The following is a 17,428-nucleotide window of genomic DNA, read 5'->3' as shown; positions in this document are numbered from 1 at the left end:
TAAACTCCTGGAAGTTAATAGAAAATCATAAATCTGCTTTGCTATTGTCTCGACATTCAGATTTATCGATGGAACACTGTGATTTATTTATTTTTTCTCTTGTTTTATTTCTTTCTATATTAGTATTTTGTATTATTTTTTGTCAGTTATTTGTCTGCTTGTTAATTGGTTTTCTCTGTTTACTGTTATACTTATCTGCATATTTTTGTTAAGTTTGTTTATATTGTATAACTTATATTTAGCAGTGTATAATTATTTGCATAACTCAGTCTTTAATACCTCATTCTTGTACTTTCATATTTTTCATATTGTATATATTTTTTGTGATTTAATAAAAAAAAGTTTTTAAAAATTAAGCACTTTTTGTGGAAATTTAGAGGCAAATGTTGATTACATTGTGGCCAAAAAGGACGATTGTTTTTAAAAAAAAATTATTTATATTTTAATTTAGTTTGTACGTATTTACTTACTAATTGAACTGCTTTATTTATTTGTTATTTCTTGGTACATTATTATCAAGGTGCATACACTGTGACATCAAAGTGTGCGAAGGGCCCTCTTGTTCCTTTTTTGTACTTTTTTTTTCACATATCTGAGGCTTTTGGGGGGGGGTCCTAACATGCTCAAAATATCTTGGAAATCAGCACGCAGGTTGGAATCTGCTGCAATTATGCCAGTGAGAAAACTCCCTTATGAGAGCGCCTGGGTGGATGGGCCCGGGGCGTGGCACGGGGGCCATCACATGAGATCTCGCTGCACACATTCACACATATACATGCGAAACCCAGTACACATTTAGTTCTCACTATGCATTTCATGGACTCCACTCAAATTGCAAAAGGGATTTTCGATATCTCAATCAGTTCAGCTGTGTAGAGGTCTTAAAGTTATGACGAAACGTGGCTTATAACTTCCTTAGTTATATACAATTATATAGTTATATATAATATGTCATAATGGTACTGATATTTCCTTTTTAAATGCATGTGCCCACTGTGCCCACTCTCTTTCTGGTGGCAATCACGCAGGTCCTTGGACCCGATTATCATTGCCAAGCAACAATTTATCTGTATTTGTTCTTTTTCCTGTTAATTTTTTTATATTATGTTTTTGTCTATATGTTGAGCTTAACATTATTAAACTAAAAATAAAATATAGAGTGCCGATTTGAAATGAACCTTGATTAAAAATGTTTATGTGCAATACTATTTTGTATGGATGGCAAATGTTTTAGTGTTGCAATGTATGTAAGAACAAACGAATAGAGACATGTATATCAGCATTCAAAAGTGTGTTAACCCATCTCCTGGATAAGTGAGAGCAAGAGTTGACAGTAATAGAATTTAAAGGGACATTTAATTTTAAATATTCTTTTTTTATGATAATTTACTTAAAATCTAAGATTTGCGTAACATGATTGTAATTTTAATATGATCTTGTCTGACATTTTTATAGTATCATTTAAGAAACAAATAAGGAAAGAAAGCACCTTCCTTTTTCCCATGATCTTCATGTGATTTGTGGAATATTCTAACATTTTATCGGTGTGAATGTGTTCAGGTTGAGTGAAAGTAAAGTGTACATTCTGCACCTAAACTATATAATGGACACGTCTTGAAAAAAATTTTTTTTTCAGACTGAGGTGTCAAAATGGATTCATGCATTAATGCAAAAATAACATAATTTTGAGTATTTATTATATGTCAAGGCTAACCGTAGTAACTGAGTGGCATCATGGTATAGGCAGAAATGAAGGTCTTCTAAATGCAATCTATGTTTTTTTTAGATTTTATCTGAAACATGCACGTGTTGTTGGAATTCTTAAGTTCTTTATGTGTTTAATACAAATTTTAATAACATAAGTGAAACACAAATGGCACATCAATCTACATACACAATTTATTTTGTAGACAAAAAAAAAAATTTTGAGTAATTGAATCATATAAACATACGAGGGATATATATATAGTTTTTTCCGCTTTAATTCTTTAAGCCATTCTGAAACATTCAAGCTGTCATTTAGCCCCTGTATGAGAGCTGCTCATAGATTTTATGTCAGAGATTTTATTAACTCAAGCAGGGTGGAAATGAAATCGTGCAGTCACATCTGTCACTGCCTTTGTCTTTTTCTCTCATATTACAAGATGGAAAATGTGCTCGATGCCTATCAGCTGGAAAAAGACGCGTCACCTTCGGATTTTTACGACGTGAGCGTTTGTTGACATTGGAACAAAGTGCTTTGACTGAGAGGATATTGGATTTCCCCGTCACGGTACATGCAATCTTGTCTACATGATTATTATGTTTGCTAAAAAAAAAAAAAGAAAAACACCAGCATAGGCAGACGTCTGGTTTGTATGAGACACGTAACAGATTTCTACCAATGAGTGGGTCGTGATCATCACCTCTGATGTAGATGGTTGAGTATTTGAGGTATTTAAACATAGTCCATGATGAAGATCTCCTCTTATGGATCTACACAGTGTATGGCATTTAAAAAGAAAAAAGAAAACAATTTGATGCTGTGAAGGAAAGTCTTTATTTAAATCAGCTTTAAGTTATTCAACAAAGAAAAAAAACATCTAATCCTTAATACAGTGATGGTGAACAATATTAACAAGGAGAAGTTTTTCAACGGTTATGGAAGGAGTCTCCAGTGTCAGAGAAAGTTACTCTGTTTACTAGAGTAATTTACTTCTATGAGTAGTTTTACTGCACCATACTTTCGAAAAGATAATAGATTTGCGAAAAAGAAAGCTACTCTGTTGACATATAGTTATTATAATTATACTATGACATAATATCTCTCTCATATTTTATACCGCTTTATCCTGTATACAGGGACATGGTGGGCCTGGAGCATATCCCAGGAGGCTTAGGGCACGAGGCAAGGTACATGCTGGACAGGGTGCCAATCCATCGCAGGGCACACATACATACTGTACACACTCTCACACACACATTCACACACTACGGGGAATTTGAGAACACCAATTAGCCTAACATAGCCTGCATATCTTGGGACTGTGGGAGGAAACCGGAGTACCGGGAAGAAACCCACCAAGCACGGGAATCGAACCCGGACCATTACGATGTAACAGTTACTCAGTACTTGAATATTTTTTTACCAAATACTTTTTTTTTTTAATTGTAATATTGTGGACGATTAATTTTACTTGTACTTGAGTAATATTATTTTGAAGTACAGCTACTCTTACTTGAGTAAATTTTTTTGGCTAACCTACCCACCCCTGCGTATCAAGAACAGTAAAATAGTTAAAAAAAAAAAAAAAAAAACACTTGTTTTGTTTATTTATTTATACAGAACTGTAAAGATTGGCAAACTGCTCTGGCGTAAGAGCAATAAAACATGCTGGACATGTGGAACATATTCATTTTTATTCTGGCAACAGTAACATACCATTGATTCTTTCCCTATAACAGCACGTCTGCAAGTGTTCCATTCTTTATAATGTGTGTGTGTGTGTGTTATTCCTCAGGATCGCCTTCACTCTCGTCACTCAGGGGGAACTCTCTGCAATGGCGCTCCGTGGTGTAGCTCTGCACGTGCATGGGACACTCCTGGTTCAGAATCGCCTGCAGGAAAAATCAATATACGTAATTAAGCGTGTCTAAATTTGAGTGTACGTGTGTGCGTATGTGTGTGTTTGTTACCATCTTCTCCTCCCGGGCAGCAGGGTTTTTAAGAAAGAAGCACAGAGGTGCGTAAAGAATATTGACCACCCCGCTGATCACCATGAGATACGGGAAGCCGATCACCTGCACTATAGCGCCCCCTATAGATGGGCCTATGTGGTAAAAATAATGAAGGGAGAAAAATCTCAATTGGTGCGGCTGAATATTCTAAAAAATATACATTTTTGTATCATAGTGTGCTTTTTATCTGTTACATAAGAAATTTAGAAAAGAAAAGAAACACTATTCAACATTTATTGATGCTTTCATTATAAATTAATGCAATTTTCTGTTTTTTTTTTTTTTAATACAATGTTATCCTGTGATCTAATAGAAACCAAAGAATTGGGAAAGGGGGGGGGAAAACATCATAACCAACAATTCTATGCAATAAGTCTTATGACATGTTACATTTCTGTGCATACAATATTTTCAGCCTGATATTAGCTCCACCCCCTTGGTATGTTATAGGCTGGTACAATAGTGTAATATTGTCTGCTCCAATGTGCATCAATTTGTTTCTTTTAATATTAGGGGGGATGTCAACTCTAGATTTTTACCTATAGCGAAGCCCATACAAAGTGCCACATCCGCTATGGCGTACACACTGCCGTACACAGAGACGTGTCTGATATCCACCAGGTAACCCATTATAGCCATCATGGACGAATCAACCATTCCTACAAACACACGGAACAGAGTGCAGCGATTAGAGGAAAGGTAGCAGTGCTCCAGATCTGGCGGTGTTATCAGTGCAGTGCTTACCGATCGCAAATCCTATCCCTCCATTAGGGCCGATTAGGCCGTAGATGTCTTTGGCCAAAGGAACCTGTAGGAACACCGGATTTGAAGTTGTTCAGAGCGGTTTGTTTTCTTCATGTAGACAGAGACAGCTGCTAATCATGAAAGTATTATTAACTTCTGTATTATATATACATATACAGTATATTGTATTATATATTGTGTGTATATGTTTATATATTATTATTATTATTATTATTATTAATATAGTGAACATTAAGAATCACAATTAACGTGACGTAAATGTGAATCAAAACAACATAAAATATGAAGTGGCTTATCCTTTGGTCTTAATGGATGTCACGTGTGGTTACCTTGGACATGTTTTTTTTTTTATATACTGACAGTGTGTTTACATAAAATACTAAAATTTAATTTAGTCTCCATACATTTACTTGCAGTTATTTAGGTACAACCAGAATTAGTTAATTTGTGTGCGAGAAATCAACAGCTGGAAGCAACAGCTGGGATGAGGAACAGCTTTGCATTAAGCTGCCATGCAACATCATAATATGTAATTATACAGTATAACAATTAAATATCTACTACAATGTGTGTGTTTTTATGCATATATAATTATCACATTTAAATGAAAAATGGTTTAATATAATTTTTATTATCTAAGTTAAAATAACATACAGTACATATATATATATATATAATGTGTACTGTATTATGTACTTATTTACAGTAACTGTGAATTTCTGTGAAAATAGTAGTACTGTCATTTTTTATTAATAATTAAATAGAAGGCAAAATAAATATGTTTAAAGAATGAAAAACTACAGTATAGTCATTATTTCTTTGGGCTCTTAGATTTATGCCCACTCACTCAAAAAGTTTGAAAACCTACCGAGGCTTACAGTAGCTTTATCTTATGTTTATTATAAAAGTTTGGCAAAGGAACACAGTTTGTATTCATTTCTTAAAATACTGTTTATATTTCCAACATGCAATTTTGCCTTGACAGCGTGCTGGGGCTAAGGAAGAAAGAGATTTGTTGATTTTTTTCTTTTTTTTTTTTGCTCGATGACGTCCTGTTGAACATTTTTTTGAACAAATAAAAGTATACAGCCATACAGTGTCATTAAATCCGTCTGGTGTAATGAACAAGTCGACAAAGGAAGGTGTGGCGAATGTGTGTGATGTGCTTTGCACGGTCCTAAAGTTATTATATTATCTGCTCACTAGATTGTTCTGGTTTTTGTCCAACGACATGTTAATTAAGCAAGGAGCCGCGGTTACTCACGCAAAGGAGACTGATGCCTACAACCACCATGCCGATCATGGAGCACAGCCACCTGGAGAGGGTCAGGGTTATGAAAGTCAGTGGGGTCAGTCTCGAACACTCTGAACAATGCAATCTGTAGTGAAATCTGTCATTTCTTGTTATCTAAGAGGGGCGTTCAAGTCAAACCGGGACTTTTTTTGCTTGTTTTGAGGGTAAAACCTCCCGTTATTTCTCTATATAATACGCTGCTACACTAATGCACTTATCACAGTGTTTCACTAGTGCATGGATACCATCAAGGTGGAAAGTTTTCTCAGTACACCGGAGCCATGATCGGACTGCCTGTCCGATTCAGGTCTGAAATGCCGGCCTCCCAGGAACTCCTTTAATGACCCAACCATGTGGAAATGGTCAGTTCCCACAGACAGATGCATCTTTTCTGCAATTTGGTGGCAAATGATCTGTTGATTTTTAAGGATCAGGTGTTCCACTCACTGAACGTTCACGGGAAGTGGGTTCCGAGTCACCTCTTCATGGGATCTTTATTCACAGACCTACGGCCTTGTTTAAAACATTTTCACCGTTCAAATATTTTACTGCAGCTAACAGTCTCATCATTGTACCGTGCTTGAAGTCTTCTGTAAATTTCGATCGCTTCTACGCCAAAATTCCCCAGAAGTCCCGGTTTGACTTGAACGCCCCATACACATTCGACCTTTACACAAAAGACACCTTACCTGCCCATTTTGTTGGCCAGCATGCCGAACAGATTCGTCCCGATTAAGTACGACACACTCGCCGGTAGGAACGCAACCCCTGCAATATCAGCAGCCTCATCAGTGGATAGAGCTCATGACGTCAACAGATAAAAACAGACCAAGAACACACACACACACACACTCCGTCCGGCGTCTTCTAAATACTTTGTCAGACATATCAGTGCTTTTGATCAGGCGACTGAGCCTCATCGAAAAAGCTATTAAAGTACTACCCTGAGGCACTGATGTCCCGTGGAGACGTCTGGAGCCACCTCGCCTTTTTGCTTACCGTCTTTTAGATCAAAGGTAAAGACTGAGATTTCCAGCCTGTTGCTTTGAAAGACATTACCAAAGTTGCGATTGCGCGGAAAAAATATAATGTATGCATGTTTTTGCACTTTTATTATACTGAATACAAGATACTCATTGCAGATTTACACATACAGTATAATGTCTTTTGTTTTTGTACTGAGAAACAGTAGGCATTCATATGCATTGAAAGAATCAAATGTATATATTATAGCTTGAAGACAAGCCATCCAGTCAGACGTAATTAGTTTTGTTTTTTGGTTTATTTTGGACGCATTTCTCTTGTCCCCACTGTCCTCAATTCCCCGGGGTCAGAGGGTGGACACGGAATTGAAAAAATCCACCATAGTTTGTTATCGGGATTCAAGCTGGGAGTTTGGCCCGGCCGTGCACGGTGCTCTCGGGTTATTCCGACTGTGTGTTTAGGGTTGTCATCTTCATTGTTTCTTTGTGTTTCCTTCAATGCCCCAAAACCATTAGCAAAGAACCAGAACCGTATCATGTTCATACTTCAATGTTGGAGTTATGGGACTCTTGGGATCAAACACACAACCTGTTAGATGATAGGGTATTTATCTTACTTATATATATTACAGTATATTGCTCCAGAAGGTTGTTCCTTTTTACACTACAGGAAGTGTAGGAACTGAGACGATTGTAGTGTTGGGCACTGCATATTGTTCTCCTGCTGCTTTCAGCTCATCCTGCAAATGACTGCTGGCTTCTCTCTTACCTTCCTTTGTGAAATCTTGTGTAGTAAACCAGTTTACTCATGAAGCTGTACATGTAGTTCCATGAACTTTTCATCTGCAGAATATTAAACTTAGATTTTGATGGATGATACTGTAGCTTTGTTAAATCATGTTCCTTCACTATGTTTGTTTAGTCTGAAACCAGGTGCAATTTGCACAAGAACCTTTCTTTTTACCAGCGTTTATAAAGGCCCGGGTTCGATTTCCACCCAATCCTCAAACCCCAGTCACAGGATGCAGTGCTGCTCTCAAACCCAAAAATCCTGCAACTTTCCAAAAAAATGAGAGGGTTGCATGAGGAAGGGCATCTTGCGTAAGACCCGTGCCAAATTGGAGGAAACCGGAGTGCCACCAAGCACAGGGAGAACATGCAAACTCCATGCACACAGAGGCAGGGAATCAAACCCGAACCCTGTAGTGATGAGTCGTTCATAAACAATTCATTCTTTTTGAAGGAGTCTTTAACGTGATTCAGAAGAACGAGTAGTCTCGGAGAGAGATTCGTTCATTTTCTACTTGGCGCGCATCGCAAAACCTCCGTAGATTATGTACAGGAAACAGAAATGAGTAGTTACCTTCAAGTCTTTTGCTCCGAATCGTTCGTTCTTTTGTCACGTGACTCCCATAGACGCTATGCAGTGCAGTAGATTTAAAATAACGAACGACTCGGACCAGAAGATATAAGAGGTGAGCTACTCATTCTGTTTGTTATAATATGTCCTTAGCTACATTGTAATATTTTCATTACTGGGACTAGAGCCAAAATTTTTGTATGTAGATGTATTGGGGGTCTGTTTATTGAAAATGTAACATTTTATTCTATTTCTGATCAAAAGAATGAAATTAACTAAATGACTCAAAAAAAATTCATTTGGAAAAAACGAAATTAAAAGAACCGAGTCACTAAAATGATGAAACTTCCCGTCACTAGAACCCTGGGGGCGACAGTGCTAACCATTAAGCCACCAAACCAACAACATTATTATCTTGAGCTTGATTTATTTTTATGCAACCATTACCTTTTTATAAAACTCTTTTAATTTAGTGTTTTAATAATAAAATTGTTTTTCGTTCATGCTTACTAACACATTCTCTTTATATTTACGTAGCAATGCCAAAAACATTATATGTGTTATATTAAAGTGGACATATGCATCAGAAATATATTTAATAACCAAAACAAAAGCGTTCGAGCGTTTTCTTTCCTTTTCCTTTTCTTTACAGATCATTCCCTACAAACGCCAGCTTGCAAAGGATCCACTGCCAACGTCCTGTCGTCCAGGTCTTGCAAAGGGCCAGAGGGGCCAGCGGTACGAGGGGAACCCAAAAACATAAATGGTATTGACGTTAATGGTTTTAATATCATGACTGATCGGCGTATTTATGAGATTAGTTAGAACACCATATCAAATAATAGGAAATATTCTGTCTTTTTGTGTACAGGTTATTTAATTTATTTTCTCTCTATAATGAAGGGAGATTCTTACCAAGCTGCCATTTTGGTGAACACATGGTCTGCATCATCCATATAGGAAGGGTAGGCTCCAAAATGGCCACGCCCATGTTGGCAAAGCACAAAGATCCTGCGAACAAGCTCACGTCATCAGTACAACAACACTAGTGTCTTCAACATTAGGGCAAAGGTCATTCCCTGATCCCTAGAAGATGATGTGTACTGTACTACACACACACCCACACACGCACACAAACACACACACATACCTGCGCTGACAAGAATGTACGGATCCTTCAGCAGTGTGAGCAGTGGTGTACCCTCCACACTCTGAAAACAGAAACACACACAACACTCATTCCACGTTAAAACACCAAATTCCGCAATTAAAGCATTTTACTCCTGAAACCTTTTTATCAGATGTAACAGAACACAACTTACACTGGTATGTATTAGGTTTATTATTTATTATAATATACCTTCAATTTTAATTCAAATATTCATTCCAAATTATACAGTGCCATGAAAAAGTATTTGCCCCCTTCCTGAATTGTTTACTTTTTCGCAAATTTGTCACACGAAAATGATTCAGATCCTCAATCAAATTTTTAATATTACATAAAGATAACCCGAGTAAATACAAAATGCGGTTTTAAAATGATCATTTCATTTATCAAGAGAAAAAAGCTGTTCAAACGTGTCTGGCCCTATGTGAAAAAGTAATTGCCCCCTACAAATCATAAATAAACTGATTTTTGGAAAGCTGAGTTTAATTTCACTCGCCACAAATAGGCCTGATTAGACTCTGCGAACAAGCTCACGTCATCAGTACAAATGTGGGGGAAAAACTGATTTATTCTGGAAAAACATTCTGGATTTGATATTACGACACAAAGTGTCCATGTGATGGATACGTTTCATTCGCCACACCCAGGTCTGGCAATAATCAGAACTCACAAATCATGAATAAACTGTGGGTTAAATTTCACACACCCAGGCCTGATTACTGCCAGACCCGTTGAATCAGGAAATCACTTAAACAAAAGCAACATAATCTAACAAAATTTAAGAACATATGAGAAACAAAGCAATAGTTCCTTGTTAGAAAAAATCATTTCTAAGGCTCTGGGACTCCAGCGAATCAAATGAAGCTTCAGGACCTGGACGACTCGCCATAACCGCTGGACCCATGAATTTTGCGCTCTACCAGAAAATCTTGAAGGAGGATGTCCGGCCATCAGTTTGTGACCTCAAACTCTAGCGCACTTGGTTTATTTAGCAGGACAATGATTTAAAATACATCACCTCTGAATCGGTCAAAAAAATAAATAAATAAATAAATAATAATAATATATATATATAAGTTTTTAGAGTGGCCTAGTCCAAGTCTGGACTTGGTTTTGTTCCCTGCTCAAGAAAAACCTTCCATATGTGACTAAATTAAACCAATTCTAAACGGTAGAGTGGACCAGAATTCCTCCTCCGCGATGTGAAAGATTGATTGCTAATTATCGCAAACGCTTAAATGAAGTTATGAGGTTTAAGAGAGAGACCAGGTATGTTAGAACGGCATTTTTCATTTATTTTTTGAAACAATTATTAACTTTTGTTTTGATCTCATTTCAAGTGTTATACATATGCAAAAGAAATATGTATACTTTTTCACGACCCTGTTTGAGAGGCGTTCGAGTCAAACTTTTGATTGCGCAAAATAACAAAACACAGCTCATAAAGCAAAGCGAGTTCCTGTTATCACTTCTGTTAGAGCAGCTGTGAATTGTTTTGCCTGCGGTGGATAAATGCAGTGAGGTAGGGATGTGAGGTGTCCGTGCTTACCCCGGGAGATATTTTGGAGGGCTGCAGGATACAAAGCTGGAGTGCTTTTTTTAAAAAAAGAAAAAAGAAAAAATAGATAAATAAATAAAACCATAAAATCATAGAAAGAGCAGAATTCCAAGCACTTCACTCTCACCTCCATCAAACAGAGCGAGGAACGCCAGGATGAGGAACGGAGAGCTTTTACCTACAAACTCGTACATGACGCTGCCGAAAGGAGCGCCGACTGCAACACACACACACACACACACACACATACACATACATCAGATGAACAGCTGAACCCCTCTCTATGTTAATTAGTGATTATTGTGACCCAACTCACTGAGCACACCCATGGCGAGTCCTCCTAATGCTATCCCCATGGCAACCCCTCTCTCGTTATCATCAGTGTACACGCTGGCCAGCATGCCCAGTCCTACACACACACACACACACACACACACAAAATACAAAAAGTAACGTATCAACTTTGGCTCCAGATATACTTACATAACATTGTCAAATCTTGAGAAGTGTGTATTTCTGTGGGCATATAATCCTACTCCTACGTCTACACCTGATTCAAATCTTATTCTAATAATCTACATTTATTAATTTCATGGGAAAATACTCTAGTTTAAGGAATCTGTGTTGAAATAAATCATTAGGGAAGTGTAAAAGTGTACACGAGGGAAAAAAAAACAGTCACACGATGAAGTCAGTATGGTATAGGGACATTTGATCATCATAAAGAAAGAAATAAATGCCCCTCCTCATGCAACACACCACACACACACACACACACACACACATTGTACCTGCAACCGAAGAGAAGGAGGAGCCGATGCCCTGGAGGGAACGAGCGAAAAACAGCAAAGTGTATGTCTCTGAGAAAGCAAACACTGTACAGCACACACACACACACACACACACACACACACACACACACACAAAACCTTATTATTTTAGATTAAAGCAAGCCATTAAAACAAAACACACACCCATTCTACATTTATTCTAATAAATGAAATTACCGATAATGAACATAGAATTATTTCTAAAATTAATTCTGGCTGTAAAATATACAGTGTGTTTACTGTCAGGTGTAAAACTTTATATTCTGGTTTATATTCTCAGGCGTGTGAACATGGAGCTTAATTTTTCCTCAAGGGTGTAATTTATCAAGCTTAACTTATTTAAATTGAGATTTAAAAATTGTTTGCAGGATCATTTACACAAGAAATCTCACGTTCATGAAAATTTAGGGGGTTTTAGTCAAAGCTGGACCTTTATTTCTCTATTAAATCCTCTACTACACTAATGCACTTATCAGTGCTTGGATACAATCAAGGTGGAAAGTTTTCTCAGTACACCAGAGCTATGATCGGAGTGCATGGTTCATATCTGAAACGCCGGCCTCCCAGGAACTCCTTTAGTGGCCCAAACAAGGGGAAATGGCTTGGAGCGAGGTCAGGACTGTACGAGGGATGTAGCAATAACTCATTCACAGACGTACGGTTTGCAAAAAAACGTTTGCATCATTTTCAGTCTAATCGCCATACTGTGCCTGAAGTCTTCCGTAAATCTCGACCGCTTTTCCGCCTTCATTCACCAGAAATTCCATCACGAGTCCCAGTTTGACTCGAACGAACGAGGAATTGTATAATTTGGTAAATCAGCGTTATGGGAACTATAACTATAACTATAATTGTGGGAGGACGACTTAACCTTAAAACTTTCTTTAAAGGTAAAATGAGACCTGAAGTGTGTAATATTTTCCCCTGTACAGCCATACTTGCACATTTTTTGTAAGTGTGACAATATTCCTGGAATTAAATATAAGTGACAAAGATTATAAAAATACTGCAAGACATGTTTATTTGAATTGTTTTGGTTATTAAAGAGATCTAGAGTTAAATACTGATGGTGTACTGGCATGTTATTGTATGTAATTTACATGTTTAATACTGTAGATGTATTGTGTTACTGTACGTTACGCGTACTTAAGGTGGAGACGAACATGATGACGAACCCAGCAAACATGGGTATATGGTACCCGATCCTGAAAAAGAAGAAAGCATAGATCACAAATCAGCTCATGACATGTCGCATTTGTTTCTATAGCATTGCATTGGTTAAAATGGAAATTTTTTTTTAAAGATTTTTAGTATTTTAGTATTTTTTTGTATATTTTTACATAATAAATGGTTTTAGTAATATGTATTTATTTGAATTCATTGTATCTTTCTATCAAGAGTACCTTTGCATCTACCTTTTGGGATCTCTTTCATTCCAAACAAACTATTTTCATTCCCAGTTGATTATTATAAACCTGTCCATGTTATAAATTCCCATCCTAGGCCACTCTACTCTGGTTTTTCAATTTCTCTCACTAACGGAACCTTAAACTAGTGAGATTTTTTTCTCCAGGTTCTTTGGACATTTGTTGAATTTTGAAAGAACCTTGAGGAAGAAACATTTTTGCTTGAAGGAACCGATGAAATGTGATGCAGTCCGTCATATAGTGTAATAACAAAAAGGGGGAAAAAAACAGAAATCAATACAGAAACATTGTTCGATTACCCCAGGAACTCAGGTCAAACAGACTAATGTTCCCTTTAGTTACCCTGAAGATTGGTTTTGGCTGACCAACAATATAATATTCTTCATGTTCTATAACTTCCATGGTACCATCACTTTCCTCTGCCCTCTCTACTATTCAAACCTCTTCATCAAAAGAACCCCAGACCTCCAGTTCTCAGAGTTCTCCTCACCTTCCATGAAATACATCATACAGGGATTAGGAGTCCAGCCATTGCATATTTACACACCTGTTGGTCAGTGGACCCACGAAGGGGTTGACCAGAAGCTGCACGATAGCTTTGGAAGCAAACATGAGGCCCACTCTAACGTTCTCTTCCTCTAGAAACTTCCTGTCATCCCTGCAGTGGGGCGAGTCAGAGACGCTGGCGTTCCCGTTGGAGATTGAAGCGACAGTTGAGTCCCTGAGGTTATCCTGGGTCACGGCATTAGTGTTGGTGTTAGTGTAGGTCACGTTGTCATACAGAGAAATGATGGAGGAGAAGGTGGGCTGGTCCATGGTGGGAGGAGACAGAGAGGAAGGGGAGGAAGAGGAGGAGGAGGAAAGTTGACCCGGTTGATGCTCCATGGCATACAGGAAGGTTGGGATGATGGGAACTGGAGAGCAAAGGAGAAAGAAGATGATCAATTTTGTTTTAGATGTTTGTTAGTCTAGCTCTGCAATTAACATAACAATTAAAGTACAAAGTCATTTAATTGCAATTTTGGAATGGTGTCATGTTCTGTATGGTATCCTTAAGGGGTTTATTTAGCTAAAGAATCATAGACTTTATACAAATAGTAAGACAAACCCTTTGTGAAAAAAGGGTTCTGAAGAGCGGTTTGGAAGCTTAATAGTAGGAGCTTCTTTTCATTACCATCTTGGCAGGAGCTGACTCCTTCTACTGTACGTCCTGGTTAATCCATAAATGGGCCAATTGGCGGAGCTAACTGCTTGACTGATGGTTGGAACACCAACACCTCCTGTTGTTCCTTTGCACTTAATTGAACTTTGTGATGTCAGCTACTACATTTCTTGCTGGAAGGTAAACTAAAACGATTCCAGTAAGCTAGCTAGCTCAAGTGATGCATAGCATCATGCAGCTGTCACTCAAAATGATTACATCCCTAATTATGCATATTTTATGGCTTAATGTAATTTTATGAGGGCCAAAACCATTTTTTTTGTACCAGGCTGCAAACATGATTATTTTTGTTGTAAAGTTGTCCATGTGAGTTTTGTTTTCCATTTGATGTCTGTTTTCCTCCTTACTCATGTGTAAGTAAATACTGCCTCAGACCCCGGATCCATCATGACCCTGACCAGAACAAAGTGGTTGCTGAGGACTTACCTGAGCAATAACCAAAGAATAAGGGTTATGAATAAATCCATCCTTCCATGCATCCTTGTAGGAACCTCTGTAGTCCAACTAGGGACCTTGGAGGCCAGTGGCGACCACTGTGCTGGTACGACCTCCAAAATTGGTCGATTTGGAAATGCCAATTAGCCTCATCTGCATGTTTTTGGACCGTGGGAGGAAACCCACCAAGCACGGGGAGAACATGCAAACTTCATGCACACAGACACCTCAAGGCAGGAATCAAACCCCGACCCTGGCCACAGTGCTAACCACTTAACCACCATGGTACTTGTTTTTTACACCTGATGATGATGATAAATTGCTAAATTAGCACGAGGCGTTAAGGTTTGAAGAGCTCATGACTCACCGACGACAGTCAGCAACATGTTATCCAACAGCAGAGCCACACACACCACCACCAGCACGAGGCGCCGTGAGCCCCTGCTCTTCCTGATCCACTCCATCGGATTTAAGGCAGCCATCACGAAACCTGCTCACTACACACGAACAGACACAGACACACGTCTCTACATCACATGTACAGTCTCATCATCTCTTGTATACTGCCTTTGAAGTCTTCTGTAAATGTCAATTGCTTTTACGCCTCCGTTCACCAGAAATTCTATCACAACTCCCAGTTTGACTTGAATGCCCCTTGTATACGTGTTATCGCTCAGATATTATCAAATGAACCAGCACTGGTTTGGCCCTTAAGCTGAACCGTAAACCTCCTGATTAAATAAAACATACGTTCTATAAGCATCCGCTCTGCTCCACTTTCACAGAAACATTAACTTACACTAATGCTGCTCTTAATAACCTTCCTTATGTCTCCCATTACACTCCAACTATCCTATACACACACATACACACACAAACGCTCTGGCAAACAGAGATAAGATGATCTTCAGGCTGTCTAATCAGCATCCATTCACCGACACCAGGTTTGACGTTAATTACACCCTGATTTAGCCTCAACACTCCTAACACACATTGTACATTATCGGGAGGGCGCAGTGTGTTCATAACCGACCTGTGTGGAGAGTCCTCCATGTTTGTACACAGTATATATGAATATACATCTTATATGGAATATACATTTAAAAGCATTAAAATATAAAATATTTACAAATCGATGTCAAATCAGTTTAAATAGCCTGGGCGACATCATACTAGGTAACACTAGGTAATGTTCCCAGGGTCCTTATTCTCTTTAAAATGAATAGTTTCATCATTTTATGAGATTTGGATGTCTCTAGAAAGAATTTCTTCAAACAATTAGCGAGCTGGGAAACTTTTTTTTAAAAATACTTATATAGACCAGTAGGACACTAGACTTGGGGGTCCTGGGAACTTTGTCATGCTCCCTTATATGCCATATCAACCTGGGGACCCGAGAACCATAGGGATGACCCGCAGCAATGCTACCTAGCTAAAAGGCAAAAGCGTTGTTGAGTTCACTAACACTTTTCCATCCAGCTAGCTTGTATTTACTGTAGCTATGCAGTTTAACTATGACATATTGTTTAACCTGATGGGTTTCAACACACAACTTTGTTAACAAGCCTTAAGGACTAGCAGGAACAATGAACGCTAATGCCAGGAGAAATGTTTGCTAGCAGACTAGACTAGCACAGGTAACATTAAACTATAAGGTTTTAAGATGTACGTCTAAACGGTGCCGTAATACAGCATTGAGGTGAAGAGACACTTTTTTTTTTAACCCAAATATATAAGAACATTGAAAAACATTTCTTATGCCATATTTCATCTCTGATCTTCAATCATTAAATACCGATTATTAAAGCACAATTTCAGATTCATTACTTTTGCATGAGATATGATCACATTAGAAATTACACAAAAAAAACATCAGAATAGAAATTACATTTACAATGTATCATTGTTGTAACTTAATGCGATGATGACATAAACTTTCCTATCATTTCACTTCAACTGGTGTCTCTAACATCATGCAAAATAAATACAAATATATAGAAAAGAACGAAAGATTGATAAGTCATATGAATAATACCAATTCATTCACTATGAATAATTTATTGCGTAATCTCATGTAACAGATGTTATACAGTGAGCAACAAGAGAGTAAAAAGAACACTAAAACTGGACTTACCTTCAGTTGCATTGCCCCTCACTGAGTGTGTGTGTGTGTGTGTGTGTGTGTGTGTGTGTGCCAGGTCACTTGTTCAACCCTATATGTGTGTTCTGTTCATTCTAAGAGATAGCCCTTACACAGAAACCTTATTAGGACCCCCCACCCCACACACACACACACGTACACACACACACTGCGTCAGAGCGAGAGTAATTGTTAGCATCTGTTGGTCTTTATTGGGTAGGTGAATGACCTGAAGGCTTTCCATTGGCCATGGTTTATCTTTTCTATCACATTCAGCCTCAGACAGACAGACAGACAGACACACACACACACACACACACACACACACAACCACCTGATGTTTTTTTTTTTATGCAACGCCTAAGGCTTTAAAGACTTTCTTCCTACATCCATCACCTGCTTGCTGCCCAGTTTCCATTTATCTCCCCACGACACACACACACACACACACACACACACACACACACACTATAGGCTCAATTAGCTCTTTGAGAGCAGACACCAAACCCCTCAACAGGGTTCATCATTT

The 17,428-nt window shown here is 38.0% G+C and overlaps 1 protein-coding gene across 1 annotated transcript; it reads right to left on the bottom strand.

Moving 5' to 3' along the window:
* Positions 1-3,420: 3,420 nt before the first annotated feature.
* Positions 3,421-16,947, bottom strand: LOC128530484 (chromaffin granule amine transporter). Its single transcript, XM_053504456.1, has 16 exons — positions 16,894-16,947; positions 15,127-15,256; positions 13,650-14,016; positions 12,822-12,880; positions 11,637-11,720; positions 11,162-11,254; positions 10,973-11,062; positions 10,837-10,880; positions 9,270-9,330; positions 9,035-9,130; positions 6,466-6,544; positions 5,747-5,798; positions 4,462-4,525; positions 4,257-4,376; positions 3,676-3,809; positions 3,421-3,597 (listed from the first exon to the last, which is right to left on the bottom strand). The coding sequence occupies exons 2-16, from the start codon at positions 15,239-15,241 to the stop codon at positions 3,490-3,492; spliced, it is 1,566 nt and encodes a 521-aa protein (XP_053360431.1). The 5' UTR covers positions 15,242-15,256; positions 16,894-16,947; the 3' UTR covers positions 3,421-3,489.
* Between the last annotated feature and the right edge of the window lie 481 nt (positions 16,948-17,428).

Source organism: Clarias gariepinus, chromosome 9 (genome assembly GCF_024256425.1).
Source record: "Clarias gariepinus isolate MV-2021 ecotype Netherlands chromosome 9, CGAR_prim_01v2, whole genome shotgun sequence".
NCBI lineage: Eukaryota > Metazoa > Chordata > Actinopteri > Siluriformes > Clariidae > Clarias > Clarias gariepinus.
The sequence above is the reverse complement of the archived record's forward strand: the minus strand, read 5'-3'. Positions and strand labels throughout refer to the sequence as shown.

Excerpts from the sequence above, each read along its gene's own strand:
- LOC128530484 (XM_053504456.1), bottom strand. The coding sequence starts at position 15,241 with ATGGCTGCCTTAAATCCGATGGAGTGGATCAGGAAGAGCAGGGGCTCA. Across the intron at positions 9,331-10,836 it reads CCTCCAAAATATCTCCCGGG|AGTGTGGAGGGTACACCACT; the intron begins GTAAGCACGGAC and ends TTCTGTTTTCAG. Across the intron at positions 4,526-5,746 it reads TAGGCATCAGTCTCCTTTGC|GTTCCTTTGGCCAAAGACAT; the intron begins GTGAGTAACCGC and ends GTGTTCCTACAG.